Source organism: Marmota monax, unplaced genomic scaffold (assembly GCF_021218885.2).
Source record: "Marmota monax isolate L192 unplaced genomic scaffold, Marmota_monax_Labrador192_F-V1.1 WCK01_AAM20220418_F8-fsc00077, whole genome shotgun sequence".
Classification (NCBI taxonomy): domain Eukaryota; kingdom Metazoa; phylum Chordata; class Mammalia; order Rodentia; family Sciuridae; genus Marmota; species Marmota monax.
Window position 1 is genome coordinate 1611648 of NW_026694610.1, and position 17171 is coordinate 1628818.

The following is a 17171-nucleotide window of genomic DNA, read 5'->3' on the forward strand; positions in this document are numbered from 1 at the left end:
GAAATCAGGAAAAAAATTCCATTCACAACAGCCTCAAAAAAACTGAAATATCCAGGCATAAATCAAACCAAAAAGGTGAAAGCCCTTTACAATGCAAATGATTCAACATTAAAGAAATTGAAAAGACCCCCATGTTCATGGATAAGGAAATTTAATATTGTTTAAATGGCCATATCACCAAAAGCAATACACAGATTCAATGCAATCCCTATCACATGACATTCTTCGCAAAACTAAAAAAAAAAAAAAGAAGTCCTAAAATTTGTTTGGAAGAATAAAAGACCCAAAACAGCCAAAGCAATTCTAAGAAGGAAAAAAAATGCTGGAGGCATCATAATACTAATTTTATGCCAGCATGGTACTAGCATAAAAACAGATACACAGAGCAATGAAATAAAAGCAGACAAAGAGAATCATCTGATCCTTGACAAATTGCAAAAAATATATATGCAGGAGTAAAAAACAGACTTTTTAACAAATGATGCTGACAAAACTTGATATCCATATGTAGAAGATGGAAAATAAATCCCTTTCTCTCACCCTGCACAAAAATCAATTCAAAATTGATTAAAGACCTGGGAATTAGAACTAAAACTCTGCAACTGCTAGGAGAAGAAAAAAAAACAGGGTCATCATTCAACATTCCAACTTCCTCCATAGGACTCCTAAAGCTCAGGAATAACGCAAAGAATTAATAAATGGGACAGATTTTCCACAGCTAAGGAAACAAAAGTATGAACAAGAGTCTATAGAGTGGGAGAAAATCATTTTCAGTTACTCTTTTGAAAAAGGATTAATATCCAGAAAATATAAATAACTCGAAATACTATGATAAAAACAAACCAATAATACATGTGCAAATAAACTATACATACACTTCTCAAAAGTAGAAGTACAAATAGCCAACAAATATATTAAAAATTTTCAACATCCCCAGCCATCAGGGAAATGCAAATCAAAACTATACTAAGATTTCCTTTCACTTCAGTTAGAATGTCGGTCATCAAGAAAAAATAACAAATGCTAGCAAGGATGTAGGGAAAAGGAAACACATAGTATTGGTGGGATTGTGAATTAGTATAAAAAATATGGAAAATCAGTATGTACGTTCCTCAAAGAACTAGAAATAGAACCACTATATGACCCAGCAACACTACTCCTTGGTATTTATCCATATTCAGCATACTATGGCAATATATGTATATCCATTTCTATGTCTATAGTAGCACAATTCACAATAGGCAAATTATGAAACATCCAGGTGTCTATCAACAGATGAATGGACAACGAAAATATGGTTTATATACACAATCGAGACTTATAGTCACAAATAAGCACAAAATTGTCAATTGCTGGAAAATGGATGAACTTGAGAGCATTATGTTAAGCAAAATAAGTCAGACTCAGAAAGTAAAAGGTACTATGTTTTCTCTCATATGTGGAAGCTAGAGATAAAAAAGTGGGGAAAGAAGGGAAGGGAATCTCATGAAAATAGACAGGAGACCAACAGAGTAAAAGAAGGGGGCTGGGAGTAGAAGGAGCTGAAGTAATGGAAAATGAAATTGGACTAATTATATTATGTGCATTTACCAATATGGAACAATGAATCCCAGTATTATTTACAATTATAATGCACCAATAAAAGAATATATAAAGGAAAAATAACTAAAGTCAGCATACTATAGCAATACATGTACACCCATGTTTATAGCACAGAATTCACAACAGCCAAATTATGGAACCAGCCTAAAATAGATTAAAAAAATATGTAATATATATACAAATGGAGTTTTATTCAGCATAAAGAATGAAATTATGTCATTTGCTGGAAAATGGATAGAACTTGAGAGCACTGTATTAAGAGAAATAAGCCAGACTTGAAGAGTGAAGGGTCATATGTTTTTCTCTCATAGGTGGAAGTTAGAGAGCAGAAAGGAAGAAAATGTGGGAGCCCAGGAGAGGAAGGGTACCAGGTAGAGGGAGAAAGTGAAAAAAAGGGAGGTCTTGGTGAATGAAATCAACCAAATTGTTATGTACATGTACAACTGTGTAACTACTGTGTATAATTATAATGCATTGATAAAAATGTATAATTATAAAGATCAATTAAAAAATTTAACGGTGCACAATAGGTATTTCACTTCTTGCAATCTGCTTTTGAGAAACACTCAATTTACACATGTGACCAGTGAAGTACAAAAAAGCAGCCATAACTCCTACAGCTCATCAATGAAAGAATAACTAAACAATGCAAAGGTTCTCAAAGTATGACCCCCAGACCAGGTGTATCAACAGCACTTGAGAAGTCTTGCAAATTGTCAGATAATACTCAGATCTAAAGACGTAGAAACTCTAAAGGTGGGGTCCTGTAGATAATATTTTGACAACTTCTCCAGATGGTTCTGATTTCAAAAATCACTGAACTAAGTTTTATATAGTATGCTGTGCAGCACTTAAAAAGTATGTATGTACTGATATTAAATAACACTAAGCAATATTAAGTGGGGAAAACATTTTGGAATAATAATCATCTGTTACCATTTTTTAAAACAAATACAGAATATACCATTTTTTTGACATTTTTGATGACAGCATGAAAAAAAAACTTCAAATACACATAATGAAACAGTGATGAAAACTGAGAAGCAGATTAAAATGAAGATGGTCAAGGGAAAGTTCTAGTTTTAATTTCTATATGAGAACATATTTAAGTATTGCTTGATTAGTTAACAGTTTTTAAAGATGGAAATAGAGTATACAGACATTTTTTTAAATTGGCCCGAGATAAGAAATTCATAACTTGAACTACCTTAAGTAATTAAAAATTATTAATATTATATGAAAATTGCATTCCATTTATAAAAGGTCTGTAAACTTAGGATTATGAATCTTGAATCTATATATCTAATTATGGGTCTACTATTGAGAAGCTGAAAGGAAACAAGGAAATTGAAAGGTAAGTGACTAGACTGGATTACAGAAAACAGTACTGATTCTCACCAAATGGGACAATAGAAAACTAAAAACTAGAAATCTACAAATCTAGTACTAATGCTGGACAATGGTCTAAAACAAATTATTCCAGAGATTTCAAAAATACCAAAAATGAAAATACATCAAAATCAAGCTATACATATCAATGTCTAATTGCCATATTCAACAGGTTATTAATTGAATGAGAATTTATTTTACATTCATCAAATTTTCAATTGGTAAAAATCAAGGATTGATCATTAATATGTTGAGTCCTAGAATCAGAAGCTGGAATAATGATCCAACAAAAAAAAAGACAAAGAAATCAAATAAAAACATATAAATATATACAATGCACTACAACATTTTACTTTTTTATTTAAAAATATGCATTCAAGGGCTGGGGTTGTGGCTCAGTGGTAGAATGCTCATCTAAAATGCACGAGGCACTGGGTTCAATCATTAGCACCACATAAATGTAAAATAAAGACATCGTGTCCACCTAAAACTAAAAAATAAATATTTAAAAAAATGCATTCAAGTTTGTGGCTCTGTAGTGGTAGTTTTCCTGGTTTTGACTTTAAATGATATATTTTCAAGTTTAGAGGCAACATGTTACCCATGATAATTTGTGCTGAATTTGGCCATTTAAAGCACTATCGAACACCACAGCTACTTGACCAAATGCATTTAAATTTTAACTATTTAAAATTAAATTTTTTTTTCTTTTTTTTTTAAATTGGTTGTTCAAAACATTACAAAGCTCATGATATATCATCTTTCATACATTTGACTCAATTGGGTTATGAACTCCCATTTTTACCCCAAATACAAATTGCAGAATCACATCGGTTACACACTCACATTTTTACATAATGGCATATTAGTGACTGTTGTATTCTGCTACCTTTCCTTTCCCCTACTATCCCCCCTCCCCTCCTCTCCCATCATCCCTCTCTACCTCATCTGCTGTTGTTCAATTCTCTCCCTTGTTTCCCCCCACTTTCCCCTCACATCCTCTTCTATGTAATTTTGTGTAACATTGAGGGTCTCCTACCCTTTCCATATGCTTTCCCTTCTCTCTCCCTTTCTCTCCCCCCAAATTAAATTTTTTTAAAAAATCATTTCCTTGAAGTATTCAGTAGCAATGTGTGATTAGTGACTACCATAATGGATGGTAAGGATATAAAGTACTTTGTTCTACTGGATGGCAGTGCCGGGTGACTCGATATCAACGGATGACCAATAATATCAGTCAATGAAAAAAGCTCTTCTTTTAGAAGAATATCAGTAAATAAATGTACATGAAATTACAATTTGAACATCACCAATTTGTAACCTTTCATGAAATAACTGATTCAGGAATCATCAATATGATAAGCTAATTTAAGTGAAAGGATGACAAGTATCTGGATATTTACATGGTACCAAGTATTACTCCACAAAGTACTTGCCTAACTCAAGAACAAAAAATTCACTTTACAATGAAGGAATCAAATGTTATAAACTTAATCTAGGAATCAATCTTAATTTCTTGTCATTAATAATTGAACTACTTGGCGATGGAGTCATGGCTCAGTGGTAGAGTGCTTGCCTAGCATGTGTGAGGCACTGGATTCAATTCTCAATACCACATATAAATAAATAAAAAATAAAGGTCCATCAAAAACTAAAAAAAATTTTTGAAAACATATTGCAAAATATTTACTAGAGTTTTTAAATAAACAAGACAAGGTACAATTTTTAAAAAACAACAAAAGACAGAAAATGCCTTTAAAACATAGGTTAATGAAACTAAAGGAAGAAAATTTTAGGTACATTTTATTTGCATATGAATAATGATAGCAGTCTAAATGACAGCAGTACACAGTTATATTTTGGTACAAATCATTAAAAATGAAATTCAGATGACAACAGCAGTATCTCCAAATATTAAGTCAAACGTGAAGATACTAAGTAAGCAAATCCATACCATTCACAGGGCTGAAGGGATCGAAATGCCTTAAAAGAAGCATCCATTCCAGCAAAGTCCCAAAATTTAACATCGTAGTCATATCCTCCAGTCACCAAACGGGCACCTGAGGGATCCAGACCCAAAGCAGAAACCTGTTAAGAACAACAACAACAAAAAAAACTAATTTAAACAAAACAACCTACAGTCAATTACAACCATTCCGTCACCTTACCCCCTATCCTATAGGAACAGGAAGAACTGACCATCAATTCCTGTTACTTCTGGAAAGTGGAAATGGATAGCACCTTCTATATTATAACTTTTTTATTGTAAGTATTATTTCTTTTGAAATTAAAAAATAAGTTTTTAATTTAATCTAATTGACAGTCTTGTGCCCACTTATTAACAATGTACTCAGAATAGCTACTACTGCAATTGCACGATAGACTAAATTGTTTTAGTAAGTAAAATTCTCAGAAATAATTCGGCTTTCTTAACAATCCTGAGGTTCAAGATAATTTAAATACAACTTAATGAATACCACATGAATCTAAAATCACCAAAATGGGCTGAGGGAAATAGTTCAGTGGTTCAGCACTTGCCTACCATTCATGAGGCCCTCAATTCAACCCCATCACTCTTAGCTAACTAAATAAACAAATAAAATCATCAAAATGAGTAATGCCACAATGGGAGCTTCTAGAAATCTACTGAAAAAAGCAAGACAGTAGAAATTATCTTGTGCATATGGCTAAATGACTCAGTATATTCCTCTTAAGCATTGACCTTTTTATATATGTATTTTTTAGTTGTCAAAGGATCTTTTTTCATTTATTTACATATAATGATAAGGATCAAACCCAGGGCCTCACACATTCTGGCACACACTCTACCACTGAACCACAAATCCGGCCCCCTAAGCATTTACTTTTAAAGCTCAATTTATAATTTACTGTAATAGTACTTACATCAGTTCCACAAAATATTTGTTTCCCATGTGAATTTTTGTAGGTCAAATTCATATGTGAATACCCAATGTGTAACTCAATATTTTTGAGCTATATTTAAGATTGTCAAAGCAAAAATTCCCTGGACCTACTGTTTTCTTAGAGGGAAAGAACTGTATAAAAAATATTTAATGTGATTACCATACATGTATGGTAATGAAACTATCAAAAAGTTTTATATAGAAGAAACTTCTAAAAATGAGTCCTCCTAATAAATAGACTTGAAATCTAATTACTGTAACATAACTACCATAATTAAATAATGGCAAAATAAGTTAAACTCATTTCAATTACTACCTACAAACACTGATTCCAGAATGCAAGGGAATTGTATATAAGTAATAACTTATTACATGTTAAAATTAGGTATGGACTCTAAAGGTATGTAGGAAAGCATACAAATGAGAAGTCTTTTTTATCAAAAATATAAGTAAATGAACACTAGTTTTTAAAAATCTAAGAAATTACATCTGCTTCTGACAACAACAAAATCACCTGTTTCCAAGCTTATATGATGTCCTTCTTCCCTCCTGGTATAATTAAAGAGGTGTTCTTTTCCTTGATAAGGCTAAGTGCACCAAGAGTTCATCCCACTCAATAATTTGAAATTTCAAATTCATTTGTGGTTCCTCTATTCAATGCTTGTCCTGGCCTTCAGGAGTATAACCTCAGGGTTGGGCATGTAGCTCAGAGGTATAGCACTTGCCTGACATGAGTAAGGTCCTAGGTTCAGTCCCCAGAACCACAAAACAGAATATCTGTCCTAGTACACGGCCTGGTACAAAACAGAAACTCTAGTAAATATTTGCTTACAAGAATGAAAGAAGACTAGGGACTGGGGTTGTAGCTCAGTTGGTAAAGTGTTTGCCTTGCATGTGTGAGGCACTGGGTTCGATCCTCAGCACCACATAAAAACAAATAAATAAATGAACAAAGGTATCGTGTCTGTCTACAACTAAAAAAACAATTAAAAAGGAAGAAGACTAAAACATTTTTAGAACTTATGTAACACAAAAACAATGGAGTATAACCAATGAGATAAATTCCCCTCCACAAAGAATGAAAAGCAGAATAAATCTCAAAGTTAACTACTCTCCTAATGCAAAAGAAAGAGCAAATTTTATAACAAAATGACAAAATGTTTTCAATGCTAGAATTCTGAAGTATCAGGATCTCTGCTGTTCCTCATATATATATTACTCATGAATAAGACTAAAAACAGAGCTCAGAAGGACAGAGTACCTGTTAGAGAATACATGTCCTTTCACAGATCCACTAAACTAATTTTCAAACCATGTATCCCTAAGAGCTGAAGAACACAGGAAGTCTACTTAATTCTCAGGTGCATTTTAAACATATTAAAAGAAAACAGGAGCTCATATATAAATGATAGTCTAAAACAGCAGTTATTTATAGTAGAGTTGAAAAAAATTATTATTTTAATTTACATTAAAAAATAAAAACCATTACTGAATTTTCTAGGTAATGGACTTGACTTTTTTTTTACCAAGAAATAAAATATTTTAAAATACTTGTTTAATGTTTACTACATGAAATATCAAATCATGTTAAAATAAGTCTCATATTCTAACCTAGAAGGAGTACAAACAGTACAGATTTGACCTTTACGTTCAGAGAATTTTTATTACTCTCTGCTTTCAAAAAGCTTTAAATGCAAGTTCATAATTAAGCAATTAAATTGATTTGATAGCACATTAGCTATATAAATATTTGAATGCTTAAATAGTTTTCCCTGTGATTATAAATTCTCTAGCAAAATATCTTAAATATTTTTTAAAATTTAAATGGTTATAAAACCAAAGCTCATGTCTTGCTCACATGGAAAGGCTTAGTAAAAACAGAGAATGGAGCAGAGATGAGCCAACAGAAAGGTCACTTGGGCTGCCACCAACAATGCCACAGGGATGGAACTACATAAGCCCACTGGAAAGAATATCACGATGCCATGTGCCCCAGATGCCAAACATGGAGTTTCAAGACTTGTTTATCCAACTGAATTTTGGTCTTGCTTTGATCAATCCATTCTTTCTATGCCCCTAATTTTGTGAATGAAAATGTTTACTCTAAACCATTATATATTGAATACATGTATATTGCTTTTAATTTTGCAGGAGCTTACAATTTGACATTGCCTTGAGCCTGAGGGAAGACTTTGGATTTGAGCTTTGAGCAATCTTGGAACTACTAATACTATGGGGACTCTTGGAAATAGAGAAAATGTGTTTTGCATTGTGAGCTGGCTGTGAGCTTTTGAGGGCCAGTGGTGGAATGTTATAGTTTAGATGCGGTGTCCCTGCAAAGTTCACGTGTAAGACAATACAAAAAGGTTTGTAGGAGAAATTACTGGGCTTTAGCATTAATCTAATCAGTGAAATAATCCCTGATGCAATTAACTGAGTGGTAACTGGAAGTGGGTGGTGCAGCTGGAGAAAGTGGTTCGTTGCAGATATGGCTATGGGGTATATATTTTGTATCTGGTGAGTGGAGTTTCTCTCTCTGCTTCCTCACCAACAAGTGAGCTGATTCCCTCTGCCCCACTTTTCTGCCATAAAAGTTGGCCTTACATTGAGCCCTGAGGAAAGGAACCAATCTTCTAGGGACTAAGATTTCTAAAACTGTGAGCCCTCAAATATACATTTCTTCCTAAATTGTATGGTTAGATCTTTTAGTTGCAGCAGCAAAATAGCTAAATAAAACAGTGAGGAAGTGGGGAAAAAGATACATTGCTGGTGGAACTGCAAATTGGTGACCACTCTGGAAAGCATTATGGAAATTCCTCAAAAAACTTGGAATGGAACTACCATTTGACCCAGTTATCCCATTCCTCTATTTATACCCAAAGGACTTAAAATCAGCACACAATTGTGACGAGGCCACACTGATGTTCATAGTAGCTCAATTCACAATAGTGAAGCAATGGAACCAACCTAGGTACCCTTCAACAGATGAATGGATACAGAAAATGCGGTACATATACACAATGGAATATTACTCAGCCATAAAGAAGAATGAAATAATGGCATCTGCCAGTAAATGGGTGGAACTGGAGACTGTCATGCTAAGTGAAATAAGCCAATTCCAAAAAACCAAAGGCCAAATGTTCTGTCTCACAATAGGTGGAGATGAGGGTAAGAGGGGAATGCAGGTTCACCAGATTGGACACACCTCTCCACCAGAGTTTATCAATCATCCATGATCCAGGGGCCATCTTGGGACTGCAACACAATGGAGGCAAGGGAACCTGAAAGCCCTAATCCATGAGTTTGCAGCTAAGTCTGTGTGGTCTTGTCTGAGCCTAGCAATCCAACAGAAAGTCAGAAACTGTGAGCATTTCTCCCAAGGGAACACAGGTTAGAGAGGCTAAAGAGAGCTGGACTTTCCCCAGCTCTATGAATCCTGAAGCTTGTGGGGACTGACAGGGCTGACTACAGTGGGTAGGAAGGTTGGAATGTCAAAGAAGGAGTTCAGAATATACAATGTAAAGGATGATGTAAGTAGTAAAATCAGAGATAAATTTCAGAAGGTGTAAGATCACTTCAATAAAGAGAGATTCTGAAAAGAAATCAAGCAGAAATCCTATAAATAAAGGAATCAATAAACCTAATTAAAAATTCAATGGAAAGCATCACCAACAGACTAGACCATTTGGAAGACAGAACCAGAGGCAATGAAGACAAAATACATAATATTGAAAATGAAGTTGACCATGCAGAGGTGGTAAGAAACCATGAACAGAACTTCCAAGAAATATGTGATAACACGACAAGAACAAATTTGAGGTTTATTACGATAGATGAAGGCACAGAGATACACAACAAAGGAATGCACAATATTTTCAATGAAATAATATCAGAAAATTTCCCAGACCTAAAGAATGAAATGGAAAATTAAACACAAGAGGCTTATAAGACTCCAAATGTACAAAATTACAACAGACCCACACCAAGGTACATTATAATGAAAATGCCTAGCATACAGAATAAGGATAGAATTTTAAAGGCTGTGAGAGAAATATATCAGATTATGTATATGGAGAAAACAATTCAGATCGCAGCTGATTTCTTAACCCAGAAAGCTAGAAGATCCTGGAATAACATATACCAAGCTCTGAAAGAAAATGGATGCCAACCCAGAATTTTATATCCATCAAAATTAGGCTTTACATTTGAAGATGAAATAAGAACCTTCCGTGATAAACAAAAGTTAAAAGAATTCACAACTAGAAAGCCAGCACTAGAGAACATTCTCAATAAAATATTCCACGAGGATAAAGTGAAAAAGAAAAAGTGAAAACCAGCAAAGGGAGGAACTACACTAAAGGAATAGTCAAAGAGGGAACTAAGTCAAATTAGTGCTTGCCTAGCATGTGCAAGGTGCTGGGTTCAATTCTCAGCACCCCATAAAAATAAAGGTACTGTGTCTAACTACAACTAAAAATTATTTAAAAAAAAAAAACAGAAATAAACCAAAATTATATCTCAAAGCACTAGAGAAAGAAGAACAACCCAACACTAAAATCAAAAGACAGAAAATAATTAAAATCAGAGCCAAAATCAATGAAATTGAAACAAAAAAAAAATCAACAACAAAAAAGTTGGCTCTTTGAAAAAATAAATAAAATTGACAAACCCTTAGCCATGCTAACGAAGAGAGAAAATTCAAATCACTAAAATTTATGATGAAAAGGAAATGACAGACACTACTGAAATACAGAAGATAATCAGAAACAATTTTGAAAATTTATACTACAATAAAATAGAAAATCTTGAAGACATCAACAAATTTCTAAAGACACATGACCTACTCAAACTGAATCAGGAGGACATACATGATTTTAAAAGATCAATTTCAAACAATAAAATAGAAGATAATATTAAAGCCTACCAATCAGGCTGGGGTTGTGGCCCAGTGGAAGAGTGCTTGCCTAGCATGTGTGAGGTACTGGGTTCAATTCTCAGCACCGCATATCAATAAAGAAAATAAAGGTCCATTGACGACTAAATAAATATTTTTTTTTTTAAAAGCCTACCAATCAAGAAAACCCCAGGACCGACAGATTCTCAGCCAAGTTCTACAAGACCTTCAAATAAGAATTAACACCAATAGTCCTCAAATTATTCCATGAAATAGAAAAGGGAGAGAACCCTTCCAAATTCCTTCTATGAAGCTAGAATCATCCCCGATACTAAAACCAGACAAAGACATCAAGGAAAAAAAAAAACTCAGACCAATATCCCTGGTGAACATAGATGCAAAAATTCTCGAAATACTGCCAAACACATACAAAAACGTATTAAAAAAGATAGTGTACCACAAACAAGAAGGGTTCATCCCAGAGATGCAAGGTTGGTTCAACATATGGAAATCAAAAAAACATAATTCATCACATCAACAGACTTAAAGACAAGAATCATATATGATCATCTCAATAGATAAAAAACATCTGAGAAAATACAACACCACTTCATGTTCAAAACACTAGAAAAATTCAGGAGAATAGAAACATGCCTCAACATCGCCTCTAAAAACTGGAACAAGGCATGGATGCCTTCTTTCACCACTTTTATTCAACATCGTCCTTGAAACTCTAGCCAGAGCAATTAGATGGAAGAAAAAAATTAAAAAGATACAAAAAGGAAAAGAAGAACTCATACTATCACTATTTGCCAATAACATGATTCTATATTTAGAAGATTCAAACAATTCCTCCAGAAAACTTTTAGAACCAATAAATGAATTCAGCAAAGTATCAGAATATAAAATCAACACCCATAAATCAAACTGTCCCTATACATCAGTGATAAACCCACTAAAATTAGGAAAACTAAACCATTCACAATAGCCTCAAAAAAAAAAAAAAAAAAAAACCTTGGGAATCAATCTAACAAAAAAGGTGAAAGACCCCTACAATGAAAACTGCAGAAATTGTTTTAGTCAGCTTTTTCACTGCTGTGACTAAAAGGACCCAACCAGAACAACTGTAAAAGAGGGAAAAGTTTGGGGGCTCATGGTTTTAGAGGTCTTAGTCCATAGAAGGCCAGCTCCATTTTTCTAGGCTCAAAGTGAAGCAGAACATCGTGACAGAAGAGTGGGACTGAGGGAAGCAGCTCACATGATGAACAGAAAGTAGAGAGATTCCATGCTCCAAATACAAAATATATACTCCATAGTTACACCCCAATGAACCACTTCCTTCAGCCACACACCCCCTCATTTCCAGCTATCACCATTAATCCCATCAGGGACTAATTCACCGATTAGATTGGTGTTATAATCCAATCATTTCTCCTCCAGATTTTGCATACTGGCTCCCACATGAACTTTTGGGGGACACTACATCTAAAACATAACAGCACTACAAAGAAATAGAAGATGATCTTAGAAGATAGAAAGATCTCCCATGCTCTTAGATAAGCAAAATAATATTGTCAAAATGGCCATATTACCAAAAGCATTATACAGATTTAATAAAATTCCTATTAAAATCTCAATGACATTCTTCATAGAACTAGAAAAATCAATAATGAAATTCATTTGGAAAAATAAGAGACCCAGAATAGCCAAAGCAATCCTTAGCAAGAAGACTGAAGCAGGAAGCATCACAATACCAGATATTAAACTATACTACAGAACCATAGTAACAAAAATGGCATGGTATTGGCACAAAAACAGACATGTAGACCAATGGTACAGAATTGAAGACACAGAGACAAAACCATATAGTTATCTCATACTAGACAAAGGATCAAGGATGGAGACATTAAAACATAAACCCTGCACCTAATAGAAAAAAAAGTAGGTCCAAATCTCCAGCTTAGGAACTGAGCTCCTTAACAAGACCCCTAAAGAACAAGAAGTAAAATCAAGAATCAATAAATGGGATGGATTCAAACTAAAAAGTTTTTTCTCAGCAAAGGAAACAATCAAGAATGTGAAGAGAGCACCTACAGAATGGGAGAAAATCTTTACCACATGCACCTCAGATAGAGCATTAATCTACATTAATCTACATTAATCTACTCAACACCAAAAAAAAAAAAAAAACAAAAACAAATAACCCAATCAATAAAGGGGCTAAGGAACTATTTCTAAGAAGAAACACAATTAATCAACAAATATATGAAAAAATATTCAACATCTCTAGCAATTAGAGAAATGCAAATCAAAACTACTCCCAAGGGGCTGGGGATGTGGCTCAAGCAGTAGCGTGCTCGCCTGCCATGCGTGCGGCCCGGCTTCGATCCTCAGCACGACATACAAAGATGTTATGTCCGCCAATAACTAAAAAATAAATATTAAAAATTCTCTCTCTCTCTCTCTCTCTCTCTCTCTCTTAAAAAAAAAAAAAAAAACAAAAAAAAAAAAAAACCTACTCCCAAGATTTCATCTCACTCCAGTCAGAATGGCAATTACCAAGAATATAAGCATCAATAAATGTTGGCGAGAATGTAGGGAAAAAGGTACACTCATACATTACTAATGGGACTGAAAATTGGTGCATCCACTCTAGAAAGCAGTAAGGAGATTCCTCAGAAAACTTGGAATGGAACCACCTTTGACCCAGTTATCCCACTCCCCGGCTTATACCCAAAGGACTTAAAATCATTATACTACAGTAATGCAGCTACATCAATGTTTATAGCAGCTCAACTCACAATAGCTAAATTATGGAACCAGCTTAAGTGCCCTTCAACAGATGAATGGATAAAGAAAATGTAGTATATATACACAACAGAGTATTATTCAGCCTTCAGCCTTAAAGAAGAATGAAATTATGGCATTTTCCAGTAAATGAATGGAGCTGGAGATTATCAAAGCAAGTGAAATAAGCCAATCCCAAAGGACCAAAGGCCAAATGTCCTTTCTGATATATGGATGTTAATTCACAATAAGGTAGGGGAGGGGGACTAGAAAAGAACAGAGGTACTCTGGATTAGACAGAGGGGAGTGAAGGGAGGGGAGGGCATATGGGAGGAAGGAAGTGGAACTAATCAGACTTTTTTACCCTAAGTACATATATGATTACATGATGAGTGTCATTCAACATCATATACAACCAGAAGATTGAGAAGTTATACTCCACTTATATACGATGTGTCAAAATGCATTCTACCATCATATATAACTAATTAGAGCAATTTTTTTAAAGTAGGACAAATTTGAAGAACTTAAATTTCCCATTTCCAAATATACTTACTACACAGATACAGTAGTAAACTTCTAACGTATGCTATGAAACAGAATAACTATTATAGAGATATGACAAAATCAATGATGGTCTAACATGAGTAAATCAGACAACATTGGTCACTGATTTGAACAAATTGTAAAAAGACATACAAGACAACTGGAGAAATAAAAACTTCAGTGGGATATTAGATGATATTAAAAAATTGCCAAAAAAATTACATGTAAAGATGTTATTGTGTCAGACAGTATGCACTCAGAAAGAGTGAGGGACAGCCCCATCTTATCTCTTAAGGATTTAGACTAATATATTTATAGATAAAATCATATGAAGTCTCGTATTTGCTTTTTCTATTTTTTATTTTCTAATTAGTTATACATGATAGCAGAATGCATTTTCTTTGGTTTTTTAGTTGTTTATGGATCTTTATTTTATTTTCGTATATGTGGTCCTGAGACTCAAACCCAATGCCTCACACATGCTAGGCAAGAGCTCTATCACTGAGCCACCACCCTAGCCAAGCAGAATGCATTTTGATTCAAATAGAGCACAACTTTTTATTTCTCTGGTTGTACTTGATATCCATGTCGTATTTGCTTTTTTAAAAAAATATATTTTTTAGTTATACATGGGCACAATATCTTTATTTTGTTTATCTATTTTTATGTGGTGCTGAGGATCGAACCCAGGGTCTCACACATGAGAGGCAAGCGCTGTACAGCTGAACCACAACCCCAGCCCCCGAATTTCCTTTTAAACAACCCTACAAAGTGGAGTATAAGGGCACTAAAATACAAAGTCTAAAGGAAACAAGATTGGCCTTATGAACATGTTATAATAACTGACATCTTTAAAAGGCAAGACCAAATAGAAGAGTAACTCTACAAATCAAAGAGTAACTCTCCTAATATCTGACATTTACAAGAAATGGAAATACATGCAAAGCAAAAGCAGAATTGTAAACAAATGATCCAACAGCATGATTAGACACTCCAACTGACTTTCAATGGGTAAGATGCATTGGAGTTGTTTTTGTTTGTTTGGTTTTGGGTATCAGGGTTTGAACCAGGGATGCTTAATCACTGAGCCATATCCCCAGCCCTTTCTTAATTTTTTCTTTTCAGACTTGGTCTTGCTAAATTGCTGAGACTGGCCTTGAACTTGTGATCCTTCTGTCTCAGCTTCCTGGGCTGCTGGGATTACAGGCATGCGCCACCATGCCCAGCTCCAAAATTTTTTGAGATTTTAAAATCTATTGAGACCGTTTACAGTTTTAAAATCTATCAAGGACCCCAAAGAGTTTTTGTTTGTGTGAGCCAACATTTACATATATCAATATTTATGTATATCAATATATCACAATTAAGAGGCGGGGGTTGTAGCTCAGTGGTATAGCACTTGCTTGGCATGTGTGAGGTCCTGGGTTCGAATCTCAGCAGCACATATAAATAAATAAAATAAAGGTCCATCAACAACTGAAAAAAATCATTCTTTAAAATAAATATATATACCACAATTATTGCTTTGAGATTAGTGTTATATTTCACAGAAGATGCAAAATGCAACATGTAAAGCAGAAGCTGGATATTACATATCAGGCTGCTATAGCAGATCTTCTGGACAGAAACTCAGGTTTATGATGACAAGGCACCAATAGTATGCAGAGATTTAATTTAAATGATCATTTGACTAATGCTCTTTATTCTTTGCTCCTTTATGACAATTGGCATATAAACATTCTTGGAAGTCAGACAAACTAGCAAATTAGCCTCTTTTTTGGCTGCTACTTTGAACCCACAGTTTAACCTCTGTTCCTTCATGTTTCTTCTGTTTAAAGGAGATGATGGCATTTATCCTGCTCACTTCATAGGATGTCAGAGACATTTAATGGGATAATACATGTCTGAGCTCTCTGCAGCCTGGTAGTTCTCTGCACCCGCTTGGTGATATGGTTTTATGATACCAGCAGCAAAGGAGGATCTTATACCTCCAATTTGTAAGAGCCTGGGCTGGAGTCCTCAGTTGGCCTTGTAGGACATGCCCTGGTCCCTGCAAAATAGGGACACAGCTTTGCTTTTAGTCTTCTATTTATACTGTTGTCAGCATGTTATTGAGATTTCAGAGTTGGCAGCATCATTGCTACAGTGGGAAAGTAATTACCACAAGCTTATTCTACATGTTTATGGAAGAAATTACATTTACTAATTATGTATATACCATAAGGAAGAGTATTTGTTAGGATTTGTTTCTTAAAGTAAATTAAATTTACTTTCCTGAGGAACAATGTATGTGGTAATAATATGACATTTAAGTCACTATCCAAGGCTTCACTATCTTAATATGTCAACATGTTCATTAATGTGGTAAACTGACTTTCTCATGAGAAACTATTAAGATTCTGCTGACCACCACCCTACCTTTCCTGGGACCAACCTGCTTTAGGGCTGCCATCCCAGGAATAATTACTACTTACTACCCCTTCCATTCTTAAACATCCTTATTTAGAAAATAAATTTTAAGGTCACCACAAAATAAATAAATAAATAAGCAAACAAACAAACCATAATTAAGACATTTAAAAGTATTTTCCATTTTGCTTTAAGTAACAATGAATCTTTATATTTGACTTTTTTTTTTACAGTACTAGTGATCAAAGCAAAGGCCTCTATGTGCTAGGCAAGCATTCTAGCACAGAGCTACAATCCCATCCACCACCACCACCCCCTTTTTTTTTTTTTTTTGAGACAGTCTCATTAAGTTACCCAGACTGGCTTCCAATTTTCAATCCTCCTGCCTCAACCTCCTAAGCAGCTGGAATTACAGATATGTACCATCCAGTTATATTTGACAAATATTTTTGATGAAAACAATACTTTAAAAAGTTTTTTTGAGAATAATGACACTTTTTTTACATTCCTGTTAATTTTATCATTTGTGTTATTTCTGAATCCATCACTATTGACTAAGGTTTTCTCTCTCATTATAGGATGTATTTTCTTCTCTACACATCAGATATCTACAAAAATGT

At 34.2% G+C, this 17171-nt stretch overlaps 1 protein-coding gene across 2 annotated transcripts in view; it reads right to left on the reverse strand.

Moving 5' to 3' along the window:
* Positions 1 to 17171, reverse strand: part of Wdr70 (WD repeat domain 70) — a 307105-nt gene that overhangs the window by 239711 nt on the left and 50223 nt on the right. For both annotated transcript variants that reach the window (XM_046422290.2, XM_058572058.1), the window contains exon 7: positions 4946 to 5079. In XM_046422290.2, coding sequence (XP_046278246.1) covers positions 4946 to 5079 — 134 coding nt within the window. The remainder of the gene's footprint in view (positions 1 to 4945; positions 5080 to 17171) is intronic.